The following is a 22,969-nucleotide window of genomic DNA, read 5'->3' as shown; positions in this document are numbered from 1 at the left end:
GCTGTGGGCTTTTCGTAGATGGCTTTTAAGATGTTGAGGAATGTTCCCTCTATCCCTACACTCTGAAGAGTTTTGATCAGGAATGGATGCTGTATTTTGTCAAATGCTTTCTCTGCATCTAATGAGAGTATCATATGGTTCTTGGTTTTTCTCTTGCTGATATGATGAATCACATTGATTGCTTTACGAGTGTTGAACCAGCCTTGTGTCCGGGGGTTAAATCCTACTTGGTCATGGTGAATAATCTTCTTAATGTGCTGTTGGGTCCTATTGGCTAGTATCTTGTTGAGAATTTTTGCATCCATGTTCATCAGGGATATTGGTCTGTAATTCTCCTTTTTGGTGGGGTCTTTGTCTGGGTTTGGAATTAAGGTGATGCTGGCCTCATAGAACGAATTTGGAAGTACTCCATCTCTTTCTATCTTTGTGAACAGCTTTAGTAGAATAGGTATGGTTTCTTCTTCAAACGTTTGATAGAATTCCCCTATGGAGCCATCTGTCCCTGGACTTTTGTGCCTTGGGAGTTTTTTGATAACTGTTTCATTTCCTCCCTGGTTATTGGCCTATTCAGGTTTTCTATTTCTTCCTATTCCAGAGTTGGTAGTTTGCGGTTTCCAGAAATGTGTCCATTTCTTCGAGATTGCCTAATTTACTGGCGTATAGCTGCTCATAATAAGTTTTTCAAATTTTTTGTATTTCTTTGGTATTGGTGGTGATCTCTCCTTTCTCATTCATGATTTTATTAATTTGAGTCTTTTCTCTCGTCTTTTTAATAAGGCTGGCTAATGATTTATCTATCTTATTAATTCTTTCAAAGAACCAACTCCTGGTTTTGTTAATCTGTTCCACAGTTCGTCTGGTCTCTATTTTATTCAGTTCTGCTCGAATCTTTATTAACTCTCTTCTTCTGCTCGGTGTAGGATCAATTTGCTGTTTTTTCTCCAGCTCCTTTAGGCGCAAGGTTAGCTTTTGTATTTGAGTGCTTTCCAGTTTTTGGATGGATGCTTGTATTGTGATGTATTTTCCCCTCAGGACTGATTTCGTTGTATCACAAAGATTTTGAACAGTTGTATCTTCTTTCTCATTAGTTTCCATGAGTCTTTTTAATTCTTCCCTAATTTCCTGGTTGACCCTTTCATCTTTAAGCAGGATACTCTTTAAGTTCCACATGTTTGAAATCCTTCCAAACTTCTTGTGATTTAGTTCTTGTTTCAAAGCATTATGATCTGAAAATATGCAGGGGAAGACCCCAATCTTTTGGTATTGGTTAAGTCCTGATTTCTGACCGAGTATGTGGTCTATTCTGGAGAAAGTTCCATGTGCACTTGAGAAGAATGTGCATTCAATTGTGTTTGGATGTAAAGTTCTGTAAATATCTGTGAATTTCATCTCGCCCAGTGTATCATTTAAAGCTCTTGTTTTTGGGGGATGGGCAAGATGGCGGAAGAGTAGGGTTTCCAAGTCACCTGTCCTCAACAAATTACCTAGAAAACCATCCAATCATCCTGAAAATCTACGAATTCGGCCTGAGATTTAAAGAGAGACCAGCTGGAATGCTACAGTGAGAAGAGTTCGCGCTTCTATCAAGGTAGGAAGACGGGAAAAAGAAATAAAGGAACAAAAGGCCTAAAAGGGGGAGGGGCCCCGAGGAGCCGGGCTGAGGCCGGGGCGAGTGTCCCCAGGACAGGAGAGCCCCGTCCCGGAGGAGCAGGAGCTGCACCAACCTTCCCCGCGGAAAGGATTCCCGGGGAATTGAAGCAGGATCCCCAAAAAGACAGGGATGCCCTCGGGCTCCCTGGGACAGTAACAGAGGAACTGCGCCCTGGGAGATGCGCTGAGCTCCCTAAGGGCTGCAGCGCTCGGCGGGACCCGGAGCAGCTCGGAGGGGCTCGGGCGGCGGCTCCGCGGAGGGGGCTGCGGGGCTCCGGGAGCAGCTCGGCGGCGGCTCGGGCGGAGGAAGAAGCTCCGCGGAAGGGGATGCGGGGCTCCGGGAACAGCTTGGAGGGGCTCGGGCGGTGGCTCCGCGGAGGGGGCTGCGGGGCGGGAGCGCGAATCCAACAGCGCGGGCCCCAGAGCACAGGGCGCCGGGACACAGCCCAGGATCCGGCCTCCCCCAGGGACAGGCAGAGGCCGGGAGGGCCCAGGACAAAAAGGACGCTCCTGCCTGGAGCTGAGGAGATCAGCGGCCCCGCCCCGGAGGCCCCAGGCCCTGCAGACGGAGAGCCCCGGAGTTACTGCGGGAGCTGACTCCAGGTTCCCAGAGCTGCCCCCGCCACTGTGGCTTCCTCCCGGGGCCTCACGGGGTGAACAGCCCCCACTGAGCCCTGCACCAGGCAGGGGCAGAGCAGCTCCCCCAAGTGCTAACACCTGAGAATCAGCACAGCAGGCCCCTCCCCCAGAAGACCAGTGAGACGGACCAGTTCCAAGGGAAGTCAAGGGATACAGAATCAGAAGATACTCCCCCGTGTTTTTTATTTTGGTTTTTTGTTTTGTTTTTTTTTGTGCTTTTTTTTTCTTTCTTTCTTCTTGATTTCTGATTGCTTCCCCCACCACACCCCCCCTTTTTTCTCCTTTCTTTTTCTTTCTCTTTCCCCCCCCCTTTTTTTCTTCTTTCTCTTTTTTCTTTTTCTCTTTTCTTTCCTTCTCTCTCTTTTTCTCCTTTTCCCAATACAACTTGTTTTTGACCACTCAGCACTGAGCAAAATGAGTAGAAGGAAAACCTCACCTCAAAAAAAAGAATCAGAAACAGCCCTCTCTCCCACAGAGTTACAAAATATGGATTACAATTCAATGTCAGAAAGCCAATTCAGAAGCACTATTTTACAGCTACTGGTGGCTCTAGAAAAAACCATAAAGGACTCAAGAGACTTCATGATTGCAGAATTTAGATCCAATCAGGCAGAAATTAAAAATCAATTAAATGAGATGCAATCTAAGCTAGAAGTCCTAACGACGAGGGTTAACGAGGTGGAAGAACGAGTGAGTGACATAAAAGACAAGTTGATGGCAAAGAGGGAAACTGAGGAAAAAAGAGACAAGCAATTAAAAGATCATGAGGATAGATTAAGGGAAATAAATGACAGTCTGAGGAAGAAAAACCTACGTTTAATTGGGGTTCCTGAGGGCGCGGAAAGGGCCAGAGGGCCAGAATATGTATTCGAACAAATCCTAGCTGAAAACCTTCCAAATCTGGGAAGGGAAACAGGCATTCAGATCCAGGAAATAGAGAGATCCCCCCCTAAAATCAACAAAAACCGTTCAACACCTCGACATTTAATAGTGAAGCTTGCAAATTCAAAGATAAGGAGAAGATCCTTAAAGCAGCAAGAGAAAAAAAGTCCCTGACTTTTATGGGGAGGAATATTAGGGTAACAGCAGGCCTCTCCACAGAGACCTGGCAGGCCAGAAAGGGCTGGCAGGATATATTCAGGGTCCTAAATGAAAAGAACATGCAACCAAGAATACTTTATCCAGCAAGGCTTTCATTCAAAATGGAAGGAGAGATAAAGAGCTTCCAAGACAGGCAGGAACTGAAAGAATATGTAACCTCCAAACCAGCTCTGCAAGAAATTTTAAGGGGGACTCTTAAAATTCCCCTTTAAGAAGAAATTCAGTGGAACAATCCACAAAAACAAGGACTGAATAGATATGATGACACTAAACTCATATCTATCAATAGTAACTCTGAACGTGAATGGGTTTAATGACCCCCTCAAAAGGCGCAGGGTTTCAGACTGGATAAAAAAGCAGGACCCATCTATTTGCTGTCTACAAGAGACTCATTTTAGACAGAAGGACACCTACAACCTGAAAATAAAAGGTTGGAGAACCGTTTACCATTCAAATGGTCCTCAAAAGAAAGCAGGGGTAGCCATCCTTATATCAGATAAATTAAAATTTACCCCGAAGACTATAGTGAGAGATGAAGAGGGACACTATCTCATACTCAAAGGATCTATCCAACAAGAGGACTTAACAATCCTCAATATATATGCCCCGAATGTGGGAGCTGCCAAATATTTAAACCAATTAATAACCAAACTGAAGAAATACTTTGATAATAATACACTTATACTTGGTGACTTCAATCTAGCTCTCTCTATACTAGATAGGTCTTCTAAGCACAACATATCCAAAGAAATGAGAGCTTTAAATGATACACTGGACCAGATGGATTTCACAGATATCTACAGAACTTTACATCCAAACTCAACTGAATACACATTCTTCTCAAGTGCACATGGAACTTTCTCCAGAATAGACCACATACTGGGTCACAAATCGGGTCTGAACTGATACCAAAAGATCGGGATAGTCCCCTGTATATTCTCAGACCATAATGCCTTGAAATTAGAACTTAATCACAACAAGAAGTTTGGAAGGACCACAAACACGTGGAGGTTAAGGACCATCCTGCTAAAAGATGAAAAGGTCAACCAGGAAATTACGGAAGAATTAAAAAGATTCATGGAAACTAATGAGAATGAAGATACAACCGTTCAAAATCTTTGGGATGCAGCAAAAGCAGTCCTGAGGGGGAAATACATCGCAATACAAGCATCCATTCAAAAACTGGAAAGATCTCAAATTCAAAAGCTCACCTTACACATAAAGGAACTAGAGAAAAAGCAACAAATGGACCCCACCCCCAGCAGAAGAAGACAGTTAATTAAAATTCGAGCAGAATTAAATGATATCTAGACCAAAAGAACTGTGGAACAGATCAACAGAACCAGGAGTTGGTTCTTTGAAAGAATTAATAAGATAGATGAACCATTAACCATCCTTATTAAAAAGAAGAGAGAGAAGACTCAAATTAATAAAATCATGAATGAGAAAGGAGAGATCACTACCAACACCAAGGAAATACAAACGATTTTAAAAACATATTATGAACAGCTGTACGCCAATAAATTAGGAAATCTAGAAGAAATGGACGCATTCCTGGAAAGCCACAAACTACCAAAACTGGAGCAGGAAGAAATAGAAAACCTGAACAGGCCAATAACCAGGGAGGAAATTGAAGCAGTGTTCAAAAACCTCCCAAGACACAAGAGTCCAGGGCCAGATGGCTTCCCAGGGGAATTCTATCAAACGTTTAAAGAAGAAATCATACCTATTCTACTAAAGCTGTTTGGAAAGATAGAAAGAGATGGAGTACTTCCAAATTCGTTCTATGAGGCCAGCATCACCTTAATTCTGAAACCAGACAAAGACCCACCAAAAAGGAGAATTACAGACCAATATCCCTGATGAACATGGATGCAAAAATTCTCAACAAGATACTAGCCAATAGGACCCAACAACACATTAAGAAAATTATTCACCATGACCAAGTAGGATTTATCCCCGGGACACAAGGCTGGTTCAACACTCGTAAAACCATCAGTGTGATTCATCATATCAGCAAGAGAAAAACCAAGAACCATATGATACTCTCATTAGATGCAGAGAAAGCATTTGACAAAAGACAGCATCCATTCCTGATCAAAACCCTTCAGAGTGTTGGGATAGAGGGAACTTGCCTGGACATCTTAAAAGCCATTTACGAAAAGCCCACAGCAAATATCATTCTCAATGGGGAAGCACTGGGAGCCTTTCCCCTAAGATCAGGAACAACACAGGGATGTCCACTCTCACCACTGTTGTTCAACATAGTTCTGGAAGTCCTCGCCTCAGCAATCAGACAACAAAAAGACATTAAAGGCATTCAAATTGGCAAAGAAGAAGTCAAACTCTCCCTCTTCGCCGATGACATGATACTCTACATAGAAAACCCAAAAGCCTCCACCCCAAGATTGCTAGAACTCATACAGCAATTTGGTAGCGTGGCAGGATACAAAATCAATGCCCAGAAATCAATGGCATTTCTATACACCAACAATGAGACTGAAGAAAGAGAAATTAAGGAGTCAATCCCATTTACAATTGCACCCAAAAGCATAAGATACCTAGGAATAAACCTAACCAAAGAGGTAAAAGATCTATACCCTAAAAACTATAGAACACTTCTGAAAGAAATTGAGGAAGACACAAAGAGAAGGAAAAATATTCCATGCTCATGGATTGGCAGAATTAATATTGTAAAAATGTCAATGTTACCCAGGGCAATGTACACGTTTAATGCAATCCCTATCAAAATACCATGGACTTTCTTCAGAGAGTTAGAACAAATTATTTTAAGATTTCTGTGGAATCAGAAAAGATATTCCCGAATAGCCAGGGGAATTTTAAAAAAGAAAACCATATCTGGGGGCATCACAATGCCAGATTTCAGGTTGTATTACAAAGCTGTGGTCATCAAGACAGTGTGGTACTGGCACAAAAACAGACACATAGATCAATGGAACAGAATAGAGAACCCAGAAGTGGACCCTGAAATGTATGGTCATCTAATATTCGATAAAGGAGGAAAGACTATCCATTGGAAGAAAGACAGTCTCTTCAATAAATGGTGCTGGGAAAATTGGACATCCACATGCAGAAGAATGAAACTGGGCCACTCTCTTTCACCGTACACAAAGATAAACTCAAAATGGATGAGAGATGTAAATGTGAGACAAGAGTCCATCAAAATCATAGAAGAGAACACATGTAACACCCTCTTTGAACTCGGCCACAGTAACTTCTTGCAAGATACATCCACAAAGGCAAAAGAAACAAAAGCAAAAATGAACTATTGGGACTTCATCAAGATAAGAAGCTTTTGCACAGCAAAGGATACAGTCAACAAAACTCAAAGACAACCTACAGAATGGGAGAAGATATTTGCAAATGACATATCAGATAAAGGGCTAGTTTCCAAAATCTATAAAGAACTTATTAAACTCAACACCAAAGAAACAAACAATCCAATCATGAAATGGGCAAAAGACATGAACAGAAATCTCACAGAGGAAGACATGGACATGGCCAACATGCACATGAGAAAATGCTCTGCATCACTTGCCATCAGGGAAATACAAATCAAAACCACAATGAGATACCACCTCACACCAGTGAGAATGGGGAAAATTAACAAGGCAGGAAACCACAAATGTTGGAGAGGATGCGGAGAAAAGGGAACCCTCTTACACTGTTGGTGGGAATGTGAACTGGTGCAGCCACTCTGGAAAACTGTGTGGAGGTTCCTCAAAGAGTTAAAAATAGACCTGCCCTACGACCCAGCAATTGCACTGTTTGGGATTTACCCCAAAGATTCAGATGCAATGAAACATCAGGACACCTGCACCCCGATGTTTCTATCAGCAATGGCCACAATAGCCAAACTGTGGAAGGAGCCTCGGTGTCCATCGAAAGATGAATGGATAAAGAAGATGTGGTTTATGTATACAATGGAATATTACTCAGCAATTAGAAACGACAAATACCCACCATTTGTTTCAACGTGGATGGAACTGGAGGGTATTATGCTGAGTGAAATAAGTCAATCGGAGAAGGACAGACAGTGTATGTTCTCATTCATTTGGGGAATATGAATAATAGTGAAAGGGAATATAAAGGAAGGGAAAAGAAATGTTGGGAAATATCAGGAAGGGAGACAGAACATAAAGACTCCTAACTCGGGGAAAGAACTAGGGGTGGTGGAAGGGGAGGAGGGTGGGTGTTGGAGGGGAATGGGTGACGGGCACTGAGGTGGACACTTGACGGGATGAGCACTGGGTATTTTTCTGTATGTTGGTAAATTGAACACCAATAAAAATTAATTTAAAAAAATCTTAAAACAACAAAAAAAGCCCAGTGTGTTTAAACTTGCTAAGAATAAACTAGAAAAAAAAAGAAAAAAAGGAGAAGAAAAGAAAAAGAAAAAAAAGAAAAAAAGAAAAAGAAAAAAAAAAGAATAAACTAGAAGGTGCTTATTTTTTTGGTACTTAGGCCACAACTAAATGTAAGTGGCCAGGCTGTGTCGCCCTTTCAAACAAGGATGAAAATTGCCATAGGGGAATACAAATTGGGGGAGGGCTGTGTTCAAGTTGCTACCATTTCAAAAAATCCCTTCTTTTTTCATTTCTTTAAGATTTGTTACACTTTGTTAGATTTTCTGATATAGTTTAATTGAAGCATATACTTATGAAAAGTTAACAATACAAACTATAAGACAGTTGATTTCTGAAGGTATATAATATATGCCAAATTACTGATATAAACAATATCTGCTACTATGAGATTTTAGGGAGAAGAGTCTAAAGTCTTCTAATCCATCATTTCTTTTTTTAAGATTTTATTTATTTATTCATGAGAGACACAAAGAGAGAGAGAGGCAGAGACACAGGCAGAGGGAGAACCAGGCTCCATGCAGGGAGCCCGATGTGGGACTCGATCCCAGGACTCCAGGATCATGCCCTGGGCCGAAGGCAGGTGCTAAACCGCTGAGCCACCCAGGGATCCCCTAATCTGTCATTTCTTCAAGGAAAACTGTCCTTAAGCCGTTCTAGACAGATATATTTGATATTTTTAATGTTCTAACTTATCTTGCTAGCAAAGTAGGTCCTTCGATATGAACTTCCAAATTATTTCCCCTTTGAACTTAATAACAAACAGTTTAGAAGAGAAAATAGGGAAAATATGGTTACATAGAGGAGTATTTTTATAATACTGGGTTCATCTTTAGATACAGAAGTTTCCTGAACAAAGTAACAAATATCTGTGATCAGCTCTGGTCAGTATTCCAAGTTCCCTTCTCTGGGAATTTAAAAATGAATGGAGGGGGAAAAAGGAGGCATAGAATCTAATAGCTAGCTCTAAATCTGTCAGTAAGGCTGTGATGTCCTATGACACACCCTGGATATGTACTTAAGGCCACTAAACTCCCATGACCCTTCTGGATTGCTTCTAAGGTCATTGACTTCCTTTTTCAATCTTATGATTTCAGCTTAGGCTTCATCTGAAATTACATCATAAGAGCTGACCACCAACTAGGAAAATTCGTGAAAGGCACTGCAGTGTCAGAAAGAGGTATGGTTCCATTTTCTAAATCAATCTTGTTTCTTCAACTTGCAAATTATCCTAACAAAGTAACTTCCTTTGTCATCTGTACAAAAAATAATCTTATGTGTGTTTATTGCTTGTTTATATTAACCGATTAATAGCCCATTTGCTTTGTTCTAAAATAGTTCTTACCATACTGTATTGTAAACTTTCCATACTGCTGAGTTATCACTTCTCTCCCCTCACCAGACTATGAGCTGCTGGAAGGCAGGTAGGTGATCTTAGGTATCTCTGAATCCATATGGTTTGGGTCTTATTATTTGAGGATCACAAAAAAAATCTATAAAAATGAATTAAATGCTGTTTAAGACAAGCAAAATCATCATTCATGAAATGAGTGGCTTGGACTAAGTGATCTCTATCCCTCTAGGGTTCATTACTCGTTTGAAAGTTTTACAACTTTCTTTTTATGACCTAATATACGTTATTGATTTGACTAAGTTATAAACAATTGAACCTAAATAACAACATTACTAGCAAAGCTTATTTTGACCTTTAAGGACTGGAAAGTTATTAATGTGACTAATGACCATCCATTTTCCATTAATTTATTTATCAGTTTTATTTCACATCTTTTATTCAAAGATCTGGGAAACGAACTAGGGGTGGTGGAGGGGGAGGAGGGCAAGGGTTGGAGGTGAATGTGTGGCGGGCACTGAGGGGGGCACTTGAGGGGATGAGCACTGGGTGTTATTCTGTATGTTGGCAAATTGAACACAAATAAAAAATAAATTTATTATTTAAAAAAACAAAAAACAAGATCTGGGAATGTCGAATTTATAATATTTAACAGAAAAATAAATAAGTGATTATTCTATGTCAAGATACAAATGTTTTTAATCTTATACTTAGTATTATGATTTAGTTCCTTCCTTAATATTTTAGGAAGCAACTTTAGGGTCTGAGGCTGTAAAGTTTTTAAATTATAATGGAATGCAAAGATAATTCTAAGTGGTTTTAAATGACAAATAATACTTTAAAATGACAAACTTCTTCATCATTCATTTATCCATTCACTCAGTTAACATTTATTGAGCATTTATAGTTAAATAAAGTACATGTGTTAACCCTGTGTGACATGCCTTCTTATATGTCAACTAGATAGTCTGTAAGGGAAGATAACATATGCATACAAATCATTGATCTGAAAGAGAAATTTAGAGTTCCCTAGAAGGGAAAATGATAGAAATTACTTTGGAAAGAGGATGAGAAAAGTCTTAGTCAAGAAGAGTGTAATTTGAGCTAAAGGGTAGGTAGTTTTTGTATACACATAGATGGAGGAAAGAATATTTCAGGAAAAATAAATACCATGAAAAGGGGCAGTCAAGTGAGAAAACATGTAGCACATGTCCCTAGCATAGTAAAATATCTGTTTCATTGAACTACAGGATGTGTAAAGGAGAAAAGTGAGAGAGAAGCTAGAAAATTTTAGTTGCAACCAGACTATAGAGAGCCTTAAATATCAGGCCAGGAAGTTTGCATTTTATTCTGAAAGCCCTCAAGGACCATTGAAGGCTTTAGAACAGAATATGACATAATTGGAAGCTCCAATATATGGAAAATTATTCTATAGTTTTTAGAAGTATGTAGTGAGAATTGATGGTGGTAGGAATGACAGATGGTAATTATCTCTCAAGAGTAGTTCTTTTTTTAATAATAAATTTATTTTTTATTGGTGTTCAATTTACCAAGATACAGAATAACACCCAGTGCTCATCCCGTCAAGTGCCCCCCTCAGTGCCCACCACCCAGTCACCCCCACCCCCGCCCTCCTCCCCTTCCACCACCCCTAGTTCGTTTCCCAGAGTTAGGAGTCTTTATGTTCTGTCTCCCTTTCTGATATTTCCCACGCATTTCTTCTCCCTTCCCTTATATTCCCTTTATAAATAATAGTCAAGAGTAGTTCTTAAAACAAAGGTTTTATCAAAAATCTCAACAGCACCATCTAGTGCCTCATCATAAAATTGCCCAATTTGTGGAAAAGCTTAGCAACAAGGTTAACAGAAAGACTTTAATCAGTTTAGGCAGTTTCCTTCTTTTCCACAATTGCATCTGTGTTCAGAGAATCAATGGTGAAAGGAAAGGAAACTGAGAAATAATGCAGAAGTTGAGAATAGTCAACTCATTTTTCTCTTTGATCTTGATATCCACCTTCAGAATGATTTCATCCTCATTTTTTTTTGTCATATACCAAGAGTTCTTGGCGAAAAATAATGACCTTTTATAATAAAAGGCGAAATTGAAGCAACTAATCAAGCTGTTAGCAGTAGGAAATGTGGAAGTTATATCCTACCTACAACCACTACGATAGTTGTCTGTCTCTGTACCTATAAATCAGAGACAAGATCAGTCTCATCCATTGTTGGGATTTCTTGCATGTTCAAGTAGTCTTTACACCTTACTAACCCCAACTCTCTCTTACTAGGGAGTAAGAGCTATGTAAAAACCCAAGAAATCAGATTTTGAACAAATATTATCCACAAAATAAAAAGATTATCCATCATATTCTACATTGGTGAGTTGCTCCCACTTTCTTAAAGAATAAAAGAATCTAGAGGAACACTAAATATCATTATTTCTATGTTGTCTCATCCCTAGATCTATCTGATCAGACCTTGGTTACTGCCTTAATTGACTGTCTTGATAAAGCTTAACTAAGCTACACCAAGTAACAGCCTTTTGGTGTAAGAGAAATGACCAAGTATTGTTGAATAGCAAGACTTTGAGAGTGAGTCTAAGAAGAGAATAAGGATGAACATCTACAACAATATTTTTACCCAGAAAATATATTTCAACTATGTATGCTACATCTTTCCTCAGAAACTTACTTATGGTGCAAATTTTATAAATGTGTTTTACTTCTTTGGAACTTTTCCCCTCATTAAAACAATCAGATAAGTATCAACCAACAGATGTTACCTAGGAAGCCCTCGTCTTGAAAGAAACAAGCATTTTCACATAGATTTTATTCCCCAAGAGAATTCAATGCTCTGCCAAATAGATAGGTGATGATAGATAAATAGCTATAGATGGTTAGATGGCAGCTAGATAGATATTTATATTTATGGAACTACATCTTCAAAGCTTTGATCTAATAGAAAAACCCAGTTCAATGGAAGATATAGGGGGCAGGGAAAGATGGCAGAAAAATAGGATCCCCAAGTCACCTATCCCCAACAACTTACCTAAATAACTTTCAAATCATCCTGAAAACCTATGAATTCATCCTGAGATTTAAAGAGAGCACAGCTGTAATGCGACAGTGAGAAGAGTTCGTGCTTCTATCAAGGTAGGAAGACGGAAATAAATAAATAAATAAATAAATAAATAAATAAATAAATAAGCATCCAGTGTGTGGGGGGGGGGGCGGTAACTGCGAGGAGCCAGGCTAAGGCCAGGCTGCAAGAGCCTCCAGTACAGGAAAGCCCCGTCCCAGAGAGGCAGGAACTTTACCAATCTTCCCAGATGGAAAGGCACTCACAGGGAACTTGGGCAGGATCCCAGGAGTAGTGGAGCCCCCAGGTTCCCGGGGTCACTAACACAGGAAGTGCACCCTGGGGAAAGCGTGCCACACACCATGGGCCGAGCTCCCTAAAGGGCTGGAGTGCGCACCTAGTGGGGCCTTGGGGGCAGCTCAGGCAGTGGCTCAGGCGGCGGTTCCAAGGGGACAGGGCTGCACAGCCCCAGGAGAGCAATTCCAGCTGCGCAGACCCCGAAACCCAAAGCGCTGGGGGACACAGCCCAGGATCTGGCACTCCCCTTGGGACAGGCGGAGGACAGGAGGACACAGGGCAGAAGGACGCTCTTGCCACCAGGCGGCCCCGAGCTGTGTAGATCCGCATCTGCCGCCCCCGGAGCATCCCGGCAAGTGCGTCCTGGGAGACTGAGGTAGTTACTACTGGAACTGACTCCAGGGCTGGAGAGCTGGCCACCGCCACTGTTCCTTCCTCCTGGTGTCACCTTGTTCCTGGGACTGAGAGGGGCTACCAGGGAGCAAGGGCATCACAGGATAAACAGCTCCCACTGAGTCATGCACCTGGCAGGGGACGGGGCAGCTCCCCCAGGTGCACAAACCTGAGAATCAGCACAGCAGGCGCCACCCCCAGAACACCAGCTGGAAAGACAGGGGAAGAGCAAGTTCTTAACTAAGTAGTGCTGGAAAGCTCCAGGGGAAGCCTGGGAACTTACAGTATATGGAATCAGAGGATACCCTGCCTTGTTTTTGTTTGTTGGCTTCGCCCTTTTTTGTTTCTCTTTTTCATTCCTTTTTCCAATACAACTTGTTTCTAGCCACTCTGCACTGAGCAAAATGACTGGAAAGAAGAACTCACCACAAAAGAAAAAATCAGAAACACTACTCTCTCCCACGGAGTTACAGAATTTGGATTACAATTCGATGTCAGAAAACCAATTCAGAAGCATAATTATGAAGCTACTGGTGGCTCTGGAAAAAAGCATAAAGGATTCAAGAGACTTCATTATTGCAGAATTTAGATCTAATCAGGCAGACATTAAAAACCAATTAAATGAGATGCAATCCAAACTGGAGGTCCTAACAATGAGGGTTAATGAGGTAGAAGAATGAGTGTGTGACATAGAAGACAAGTTGATGGCAAGGAAGGAAGCTGAGGAAAAAATAGAAAAACAATTAAAAGATCAAGAGGAAAGGTTAAGAGAAAAAAAATGACAGCCTCAGAAGGAAAAAATCTATGTATAATTGGGGTTCCACAGGGCGCCGAAAGGGACAGAGGACAAGAAAGTGTATTTGAACAAATCATAGCTGAGAACTTCCCTAACTTGGGGAGAGAAACAGGCATTCAGATCCAGGATAGAGAGATCCCCCTCCTAAAATCAATAGAAACCATTTAACATTCTGACCCAACATTTCATAGTGAATCTTCCAAATTTCAAAGATAAAGAGAAAATCTTTAAAGCAGCAAGAGACAAGAGATCCCTAAACTATATTGGGAGAACAGTAATATTAGCAGCAGACCTCTCCACAGAGAACTGGCAGGCCAGGAGGGGTGTCAGGATATATTCAGGGTCCTAAATGAGAAGAACATGCAGCCAAGAATACTTTATTCAGCAAGGCTCTCATTTAGAATAGAAGGAGAGATAAAGAGCTTCCAAGATAGGCAGAAACTGAAAAAATATGTGATCACCAAACCAGCTCTGCAAGAACTATTAAGGCAGACTCTGTTAAAGAAAGAGGAAGTCCAAGGAAACAATCCACAAAAACAAGGACTGAATAGGTATCATGATGACACTAAATTCATATCTTTCAATAGTCACTCTGAACGTGAATGGGCTTAATGAACCCATCAAAAGGCGCCCATCAGCGCCTTTTTCAGACTGGATAAAAAAGCAAGACCCATCTATTTGCTGTCTACAAGAGACTCATTTTAGACATGAGGACACCTACAGCTTGAAAATAAAAGGTTGGAGATTTTTTACCATCCAAAATGGTCCTCAAAAGAAAGCAGGGGTGGCCATCCATCTCATATCAGATAAATTAAAGTTTATCCCAAAGACTGTAGTAAGAGGTGAAGAGGAACACTATATCATCCTTAAAGTACCTATCCCACAAGAGGAACTAACAATCATGAATATTTATTCCCTTAATGTGGGAGCTGCCAAGTATACCAATCAATTAATAACCAAAGTAAAGACATACTTGGATAATAATACACTAATACTGGGAGACTTCAACATAGTGCTTTCTGTAATTGACAGATATTCTAAAAACAACATCTCCAAAGAAACAAGAACTTTAAATGATAAACTGTACCAGATCAGTTTCGCAGACATTTACAGAACTTTACATCTAAATACAACTGAATAGGGATCCCTGGGTGGCGCAGCGGTTTGGCGCCTGCCTTTGGCCCAGGGCGCAATCCTGGAGACCCGGGATCGAGTCCCACGTCGGGCTCCCAGTGCATGGAGCCTGCTTCTCCCTCTGCCTGTGTCTCTGCCTCTCTCTCTCTCTCTCTGTGACTATCATAAATAAATAAAGATTAAAATAAATAAATAAATAAATAAATAAATAAATAAATAAATAAAATATAAAAAAGAAATAAAATATAAAAAATAAATAAATAAATAAATAAATAAATAAATAAATACAACTGAATACACATTCTTCTCAAATGCACGTGATACCTTCTCCAGAATAGACGACTTACTGGGTCACAAATCAGGTCTTAACCGAAACCAAAAGATTGGGGTTGTCCCCCGCATATTTTCAGACCATAATGCTTTGAAACTTGAACTCAATCACGAGAAGAAATTTGGAAGAAATTCAAACATGTGGAGGTTAAAGACCATCCTGCTAAAAGATGAAAGGGTCAGCCAGGAAACTGTAGAAGAATTAAAAAGTTTCATGGAAAATAATGAGAATGAAGACACAAACATTCAAAATCTTTAGGATACAGCAAAAGGAGTTCTGACAGGGAAATACATCACAACACAACCATCCATCCAAAAACTGGGAAAAAAAGCTAACCTTGAACATAAAGATGCTGGAGAAAAACAGCAAAAAAAGCCTACACCCAGCAGAAGAAGAGAGTTAATAAAGATTCGAGCAGAGCTCAATGAAATAGATACCAGAAGAACTGTGAAACGGATCAACAAAACCAGAGGTGGTTCTTTGAAAGAATTAATAAGATAAATAAACCATTAGCCAGCCTTATTAAAAAGAAGAGAGAAAAGACTCAAATTAATAAGATCATGAGTGAAAGATAATGAGTGAAAAAGGAGAGATCACCATCAATGCCAAGGAATTACAAACGATTTTGAAAACTTATTATGAGCAGCTATATGCCAATAATTTAGGCAATCTAGAAGAAATGGACACATTTATGGAAAACCACAAACTACCAAAACTGGAACAGGAAGAAATAGAAATCCTGAACAAGTCTATCAATAACCAGGGAGGTAATTGAAGCATTCATCAAAAACCTCCCAAGACACAAAAGTCCAGGGCCAGATGGCATCCTAGGGGAATTCTATCAAACATATATAGAAGAAACATACCTATTCTACTAAAACTGTTCCAAAAGATAGGAAGAGATGGAATACTTACAAACTCATTCTATGAGGCCAGCATCACCTTTATTCCAAAACCAGACAAAGACTCCACTAAAAATGAGAATTATATACCAGTGTCCCTGATGAACACACATGCAAAAATTCTCAACAAGATACTAGCCAATAGGATCCAACAGTATATTAAGAAGATTATTCACCATGAACAATTGGGATTATCCCCAGGATGCAAGGCTGGTTCAACACTCATAAAGCAATCAATGTGATTGATCAAATCCACAAGAGAAAAAACAAGAACGATGTGATCCTCTCAATAGATACAGAGAAAGCACTTGACAAAATACAGCATCCATTCCTGATCAAAACTCTTCAGAGTGTAGGGATAGAGGGAACATTCCTCAGCATCTTAAAACCCATCTACGAAAAACCCACAGCAAATATCATTGTCAATGGGAAAACACTGGGAGCCTTTCCCCTAAGATCAGGAACAAGACAAGGATATCCACTCTCACCATTGCTATTCAACATAGTACTAGAAGTCCTAGCCTCAGCAATCAGGCAGCAAAAAGAAATAAAAGGCATTCAAATTGGCAAAGAAGAAGTCAAACTCTCCCTCTTCGCTGATGACATGATACTCTACGTAGAAAACCCAAAAGCCTCCACCCCAAGATTGCTAGAACTCATATAGCAATTCGGCAGTGTGGCAGGACACAAAATCAATGCCCAGAAGTCAGTGGCATTTCTATACACTAACAATGAGACTGAAGAAAGAGAAATTAAGGAGTCAATCCCATTGGCAATTGCACCCAATAGCATAAGATACCTAGGAATAAACCTAACCAAAGAGGTAAAGGATCTACACCCTAAAAACTATAGAATACTTCTGAAAGAAATTGAGGAAGACACAAAGAGATGGAAAAATATTCCATGCTCATGGATTGGCAGAATTAAAATTGTGATAATGCCAATGTTACCCAGGGCAATGTACACATTTAATGCAATCCCTATCAAAATACCATGGACTTTCTTCAGAGAGTTGGAACAAATCATCTTAGGATTTGTGTGGAATCAGAAAAGGCCCCAAATAGCCAGGGGAATATTAAAAAAGAAACCTAGAGCTGGAGCATCACAATGCAAGGTTTCAGGTTGTACTATAAGGCTGTGGTCAAAAAAAAAAAAAAGGCTGTGGTCATCAAGACAGTGTGGTACTGGCACAAAAACAGACACATAGATCAATGGAACAGAATAGAGAATCCAGAAGGGGACTCTCAGCTCTATTGTCAACTAATATTCGACAAAGCAGGAAAGCCTATCCACTGGAAGAAAGACAGTCTCTTCAATCAATGGTGCTGGGGAAATTGGACATCCACATGCAGAAGAATGAAACTAGACCATTCTCATACACCATACACAAAGATAAGCTCAAAATGGATGAAAGATCTAAATGGGAGACAAGAATCCATCAGAATACTAGAGGAGAACACAGGCAACACCCTTTTTGAACTTGGCCACAGCAACTTCCTGCGAGATACATCCATGAAGGCAAAGGAAACAAAAGCAAAAATGAATTATTGCAACTTCATCAAGATAAAAATCTTCTGCACAGCAAAAGAAATAGTCAACAAAACTAAAAGACAACCTACAGAAAGGGAGAAGATATTTGCAAATGACGTATCAGATAAAGGGCTAGTATCCAAGATCTATAAAGAACTTATGAAACTGAACAGCAAAGAAACAATCCAATCATGAAATGGGCAAAAGACATGAACAGAAACTACACAGAGGAAAACATAGACATGAGAAATGCTCCACATCACTTGCCATCAAGGAAATACAAATCAAAACTACAATGAGATACCACCTCACACCAGTAAGAATGGTGAAAATTAACAAGACTGGAAACAACAAATGTTGGAGAGGATGTGGAGAAAGAGGAACCTTCTTGCACTGTTGGTGGGAATGTGAACTGGTCCCATCACTCTGGAAAACTCTGTGGAGGTTTCTCAAAGAGCTAAGAATTGATCTGCCCTATGACCCAGCAATTGCACTGCTGGGGGTTTACCCCAAAGATACAGATGCAGTGAGACAGCAGGACACCTGCATCCCAATATTTATAGCAGCAATGTCTACAATAGCCAAACTGTGGAAGGAGCCTCAGTGTCCATAGAAAGATGAATGAATAAAGAAGATGTGGTATATCTATACAATGGAATATTAGTCAGCCATTAGAAATGACAAATACCCACCATTTGCTTCAACGTGGATGGAACTGGGGGGTATTATGCTGAGTGAAATAAGTCAATTGGAGAAGGACAAATATTATACAGTCTTATTCATTTCAGGAATATAAAAAATAGTAAAGGGAATGATGGGGAAAGGAGAGAAAATGAGTGGAAATATCAGTGAGAGTGACAGAATATGAGACACTCCTAACTCTGGGAAATGAAGAAGGGGTAGTGGAAAAGGAGGTGGGCAGGGTGATGGGGTAACTGGGTGACGAGCACTGAGGGGGCAGTTGATGGGATGAGCCCTGGGTTTTATGCTATATGTTGGCAAATTGAACTCCATATAAAAGATATGTAAAAATAATAATAAATAAATAAATAAATAAATAAATAAAATAAAAAAGGAAGATTTACAGAATAGTACTAGAGTAATATGACTTTAAAAAAGCAGAGCTAATTTAAGTCTTGAAGATTAACAGGAAGTTCATTAGGTAAACTGGGTGGAAAAAGAAGGAAAAAGACTTTTCTTAATGCCTGTAAGATTCAAACCCTTTCCCTGTAGGCAAGATGCGGCTGAATCCCTCTTTATTGCCTCATCACCTGTGCTTCCTGCCATGATCAGAAAGTATATTTAATGACAATATAAAGTGAAATCTTAGTACTTCCTGTATTTTTTGTCTGGTAATAATTGACAAGAATTATATGTTTGTGTGTATATTGTAGGCACCAAGCAGACATTCCTAGAGAAACATGGATGGAGTCGGGAATCCGACAGTATCTTCTGCCAATAATAACAAGTGCAATGACACTATTGATGACTTCCGCAATCAAGTATATTCCACTTTGTACTCTATGATCTCCGTTGTGGGCTTCTTTGGCAATAGCTTTGTGCTCTATGTCCTCATCAAAACATATCATGAGAAGTCAGCTTTCCAAGTATACATGATTAATTTAGCAGTAGCAGATCTACTGTGTGTGTGTACATTGCCTCTCCGTGTGGTCTATTATGTTCACAAAGGCATTTGGCTTTTCGGTGACTTTTTGTGCCGCCTCAGCACCTATGCCTTGTATGTCAACCTCTATTGTAGTATCTTCTTTATGACAGCCATGAGCTTTTTCCGGTGTATTGCAATTGTTTTCCCAGTCCAGAACATTAATTTGGTTACCCAGAAGAAAGCGAGGTTTGTGTGTCTTGGCATTTGGATTTTTGTGATTTTGGCCAGTTCTCCATTTTTGCTGTCCACATCTTACAAAGATGAGAAAAACAATACCAAGTGCTTTGAGCCTCCACAGGACAATCAGGCTAAAAATCATGTTTTGGTCTTGCATTATGTGTCATTGTTTGTAGGATTTATCATTCCTTTTGTTATTATAATTGCCTGTTATACAATGATCATTTTAACCTTACTTAAAAATTCCATGAAGAAAAATCTATCAAGTCGTAAAAAAGCTATAGGAATGATAATAGTTGTGACAGCTGCCTTTTTGATCAGCTTCATGCCATATCATATTCAACGCACCATCCACCTTCATTTTTTACACAATGAAACTAAACCCTGTGATTCTGTTCTTAGAATGCAAAAGTCAGTGGTCATAACCTTGTCTCTGGCTGCATCCAATTGTTGCTTTGACCCTCTCCTATATTTCTTTTCAGGGGGGAACTTTAGGAGAAGACTGTCTACATTTAGAAAGCATTCTTTGTCCAGTGTGACTTATGTACCCAAGAAAAAGGCCTCTTTGCCAGAAAAAGGAGAAGAAATATGTAAAGAGTAATTTAAACCCATTTCCAATGAAAAAAGTTTCCCAAATAAGTATTATCTCAAATTATCTACAATAAAAATGAGAATTTACATTAATAAATTGCAAATACTTAACTGAATGTGTGCCTATAAATATATTGCATTTATGAATCCACACTGTTACAGGTTCTAAAGATATTTAAGTGTTAAAAATTCAGTCCACAACTATGAACTAAATTATAAGTGGTTTTTGATCACTCACTGAAAGGTGAAGAATATTTTTGTCTTGGCATTGTAAAAAATGGATCTGAGACCAAAGGTTTTCCTCTCAAATGCTTCACAAAGGATAAGAACTAGCCCTTTAAGATACAAAATTAGCAATTATTTCCCAATCATCCTAATATATTCCTTTGTATGCATGCCACCAAATGAGAACTAGAATTACCCAGTTCATGAGCTACATAAAATGTCCTGTCACCCTCTTCCTTTGTAGTATTGACTGACTACGCAAAGTAGGGCCATTTCTTCCAAAACAGAATATGCAAGTGCTAGAACAGCCTAGTATCCAGCCAAATGGCCCAAATGGTTCCATGCAATGTGTATTCTGGAATCTGAGGAATATGAACTTGGTCAAAAGCCAGTTTGTGTCTAATTTTCTTCTGCTCCTGACCCAGGCCCTCAAAAGAGAATGGTGGAGTTTTTGTTGCTTATTGAAGTTCTTACAGAGAATTCTCTCCCTACATGACATACGATTCTTCCTTAAAAACCAGACAACTGGCATTCCCATAAATGAACAGAAGTAATTTAAAATTTATCTAAAGAAGAGGGAAAGGGTTCTACTTTTCCATATGCTTATTATTGGGATCAAAACTAGCTATAGTGGTTTTTCCGAATAAAACTTTGAATGTTCATATTACAAGGTGTTTTAAGAAGTATGTCAGAGATTTTGCTCTATGATATGCACTTATGAGTGGAAGTTAATTATAAGTCTTATTATTATTTTATACTTTTTCTTCTCTATTGGCATGTTGACAGGAATATCAAGGATATGTTTACAGTGGGTTTTATATTACAGTGGAAGCTTTGTTATTAAAACACAACTTGATTATGGCTGAAATATAATATTCATGGGCAAGCTTTTGCTGAAGTGTGGTCTGTTCCTTTATTCTTTGTTTCAAAAGGCATGTTACCTCAGAGGAAATAAATGATAATGGTGAAAAAAATAAAGCTATGAAAGGAGAAGTTCTATCTGAATCTGCCATGTGTATGTTACTTCTATTTCACTACTAATGTTGCAACCCCTTAGGAAAACACTCAAAACAGAAAGAAAGAGGACCTCGAAAGCATAGTATAACTAACTTGTTCCCATCTATTTTTAACATACCTGTTGATTTGGCAGTATCAACATTTTTATCCTATACCATATTTTGCTCTTTTGAGAAGAGGAGCATACATAATATCTATTTAAAAAAACTCATTTTTCATGTTCTAAGCTTTTTGCTATTCAAAAAGTATGATGTGGTAGAAGAGCACTAAATTGGAAGCTAGAAGACCTGGTTGTTAGGTCTCTATTACTTACTTGTGGTGTAGCTTTAAGTGAGTGATATAAATTCTGATCCTCAGCTTCTTCATTTACAAAATGGGAACAATAATACTTGTCTTGCTTTTTTTTTTATAAGGCACTTTTGAAACTCAAATGTAATCATAACATATTATGTTATGTTAAAGTTTTACCTTTAATATAAGTTTTACCTTTAAATAATTTTAAAGTACTTATAGATGGTTTTGTTACTTAAATGTACTGATTCATATTTACAACATGGATTCTAAATTTTGAAAGATTTAGAACAAAATATGGGCATAGATAAATTCTAATTCACATTTTTAAAAAAGGTTGTGTCTTACTTATTCCCACCTCTAGGTGTTCTCCTATTTCTCACTTCTGCTAGCAATCCCCACTTTCTCCCACACAGAACTATAATTCAATCCCCATAAGCTAACCACTAATTTGTTATTCTTTATGTCATTTATATTTATATCTTATACAAAACTATTTAATACTTAATTATTTTCCAATATTTTCATAGTTGTGTTTTCTCCAAAAGTGAAATCATCACTTTATGGACTTATCAATTCCTGGAGGTTGAAAAATATGCCTATAAGTCATGCTATCTGACAATTACTGAGCTTTTATTTTAAGTACTTTACCTATATCACCTCATTTAATGCTTAAAATTGTCCTGTAATATATATACCATTCTTATCCCTGTTTTGCTGATTTAAAAACTGAGGCACTTGTCCATTGTCAGACAGCTAAGGATCAGAACAGGGTTCAAATCTAGACAGTCTGACTCCAGAATTCAATTTCTTAATTTGCTGTGATACCCTGCTGGACAATTTTCTACCTTCAATATAAGGAGTAGAAGTGAAGGGTTTTTTTCCAGTGATTTATTAGTTTATTTTACAAAACACACTTAAATAAACTACATGCTTATTTTTTTTAACTACATGAACACATGAATCATGAACTAAAGCCTATGATTTTATTTGGAAGAACATCTTAAGAATATTGTATTCTATCCTATAATATTGATATTAGAAGGACTTTAATGTTTATAAATTCTAATGTCTATATAATACCCTATGGCATCACCATACCACCGTGTTCACATACATTCCTTTGGTTTCTAAGTCCTTTGAAAACTCAAAAGTTACTCAATCTCATTTTCATTATACACTTGACTTTTTACTTTGTTCAGCCAATATAAATTCGATATCTCAAAAAATAATAATTTCAATTAAGGCAATGCTTTGTATTTTATTATCCAGAACAAACATAAATGGTTTTGTATACTCATCTCAGACTGTAAACTTTGGTTTTCTTTGTTGTCAAAATCTCCTGGGTTTCACTCTACTAATATGACTTTTCATTTATAATTGACTTTTAAATGGTCTTTTGAGAAAATTAAATAA

The 22,969-nt window shown here is 38.8% G+C and overlaps 1 protein-coding gene across 1 annotated transcript in view; it reads left to right on the top strand.

Annotated features, from left to right (window-relative positions):
• CYSLTR1 (cysteinyl leukotriene receptor 1) overlaps positions 1-20,360 on the top strand; it is a 34,158-nt gene extending 13,798 nt beyond the window's left edge. Inside the window, exons 2-3 of the mRNA XM_025985016.2 lie at positions 8,873-8,955; positions 18,981-20,360. Of these exons, the coding sequence (XP_025840801.1) occupies positions 19,008-20,030 (1,023 nt within the window). The 5' untranslated portion in view covers positions 8,873-8,955; positions 18,981-19,007 and the 3' untranslated portion in view covers positions 20,031-20,360. The remainder of the gene's footprint in view (positions 1-8,872; positions 8,956-18,980) is intronic.
• The last annotated feature ends 2,609 nt before the right edge of the window (positions 20,361-22,969 follow it).

This window comes from Vulpes vulpes, chromosome X, assembly GCF_048418805.1.
Source record: "Vulpes vulpes isolate BD-2025 chromosome X, VulVul3, whole genome shotgun sequence".
NCBI lineage: Eukaryota > Metazoa > Chordata > Mammalia > Carnivora > Canidae > Vulpes > Vulpes vulpes.
This window is presented reverse-complemented; position numbering and strand designations above follow the sequence as displayed.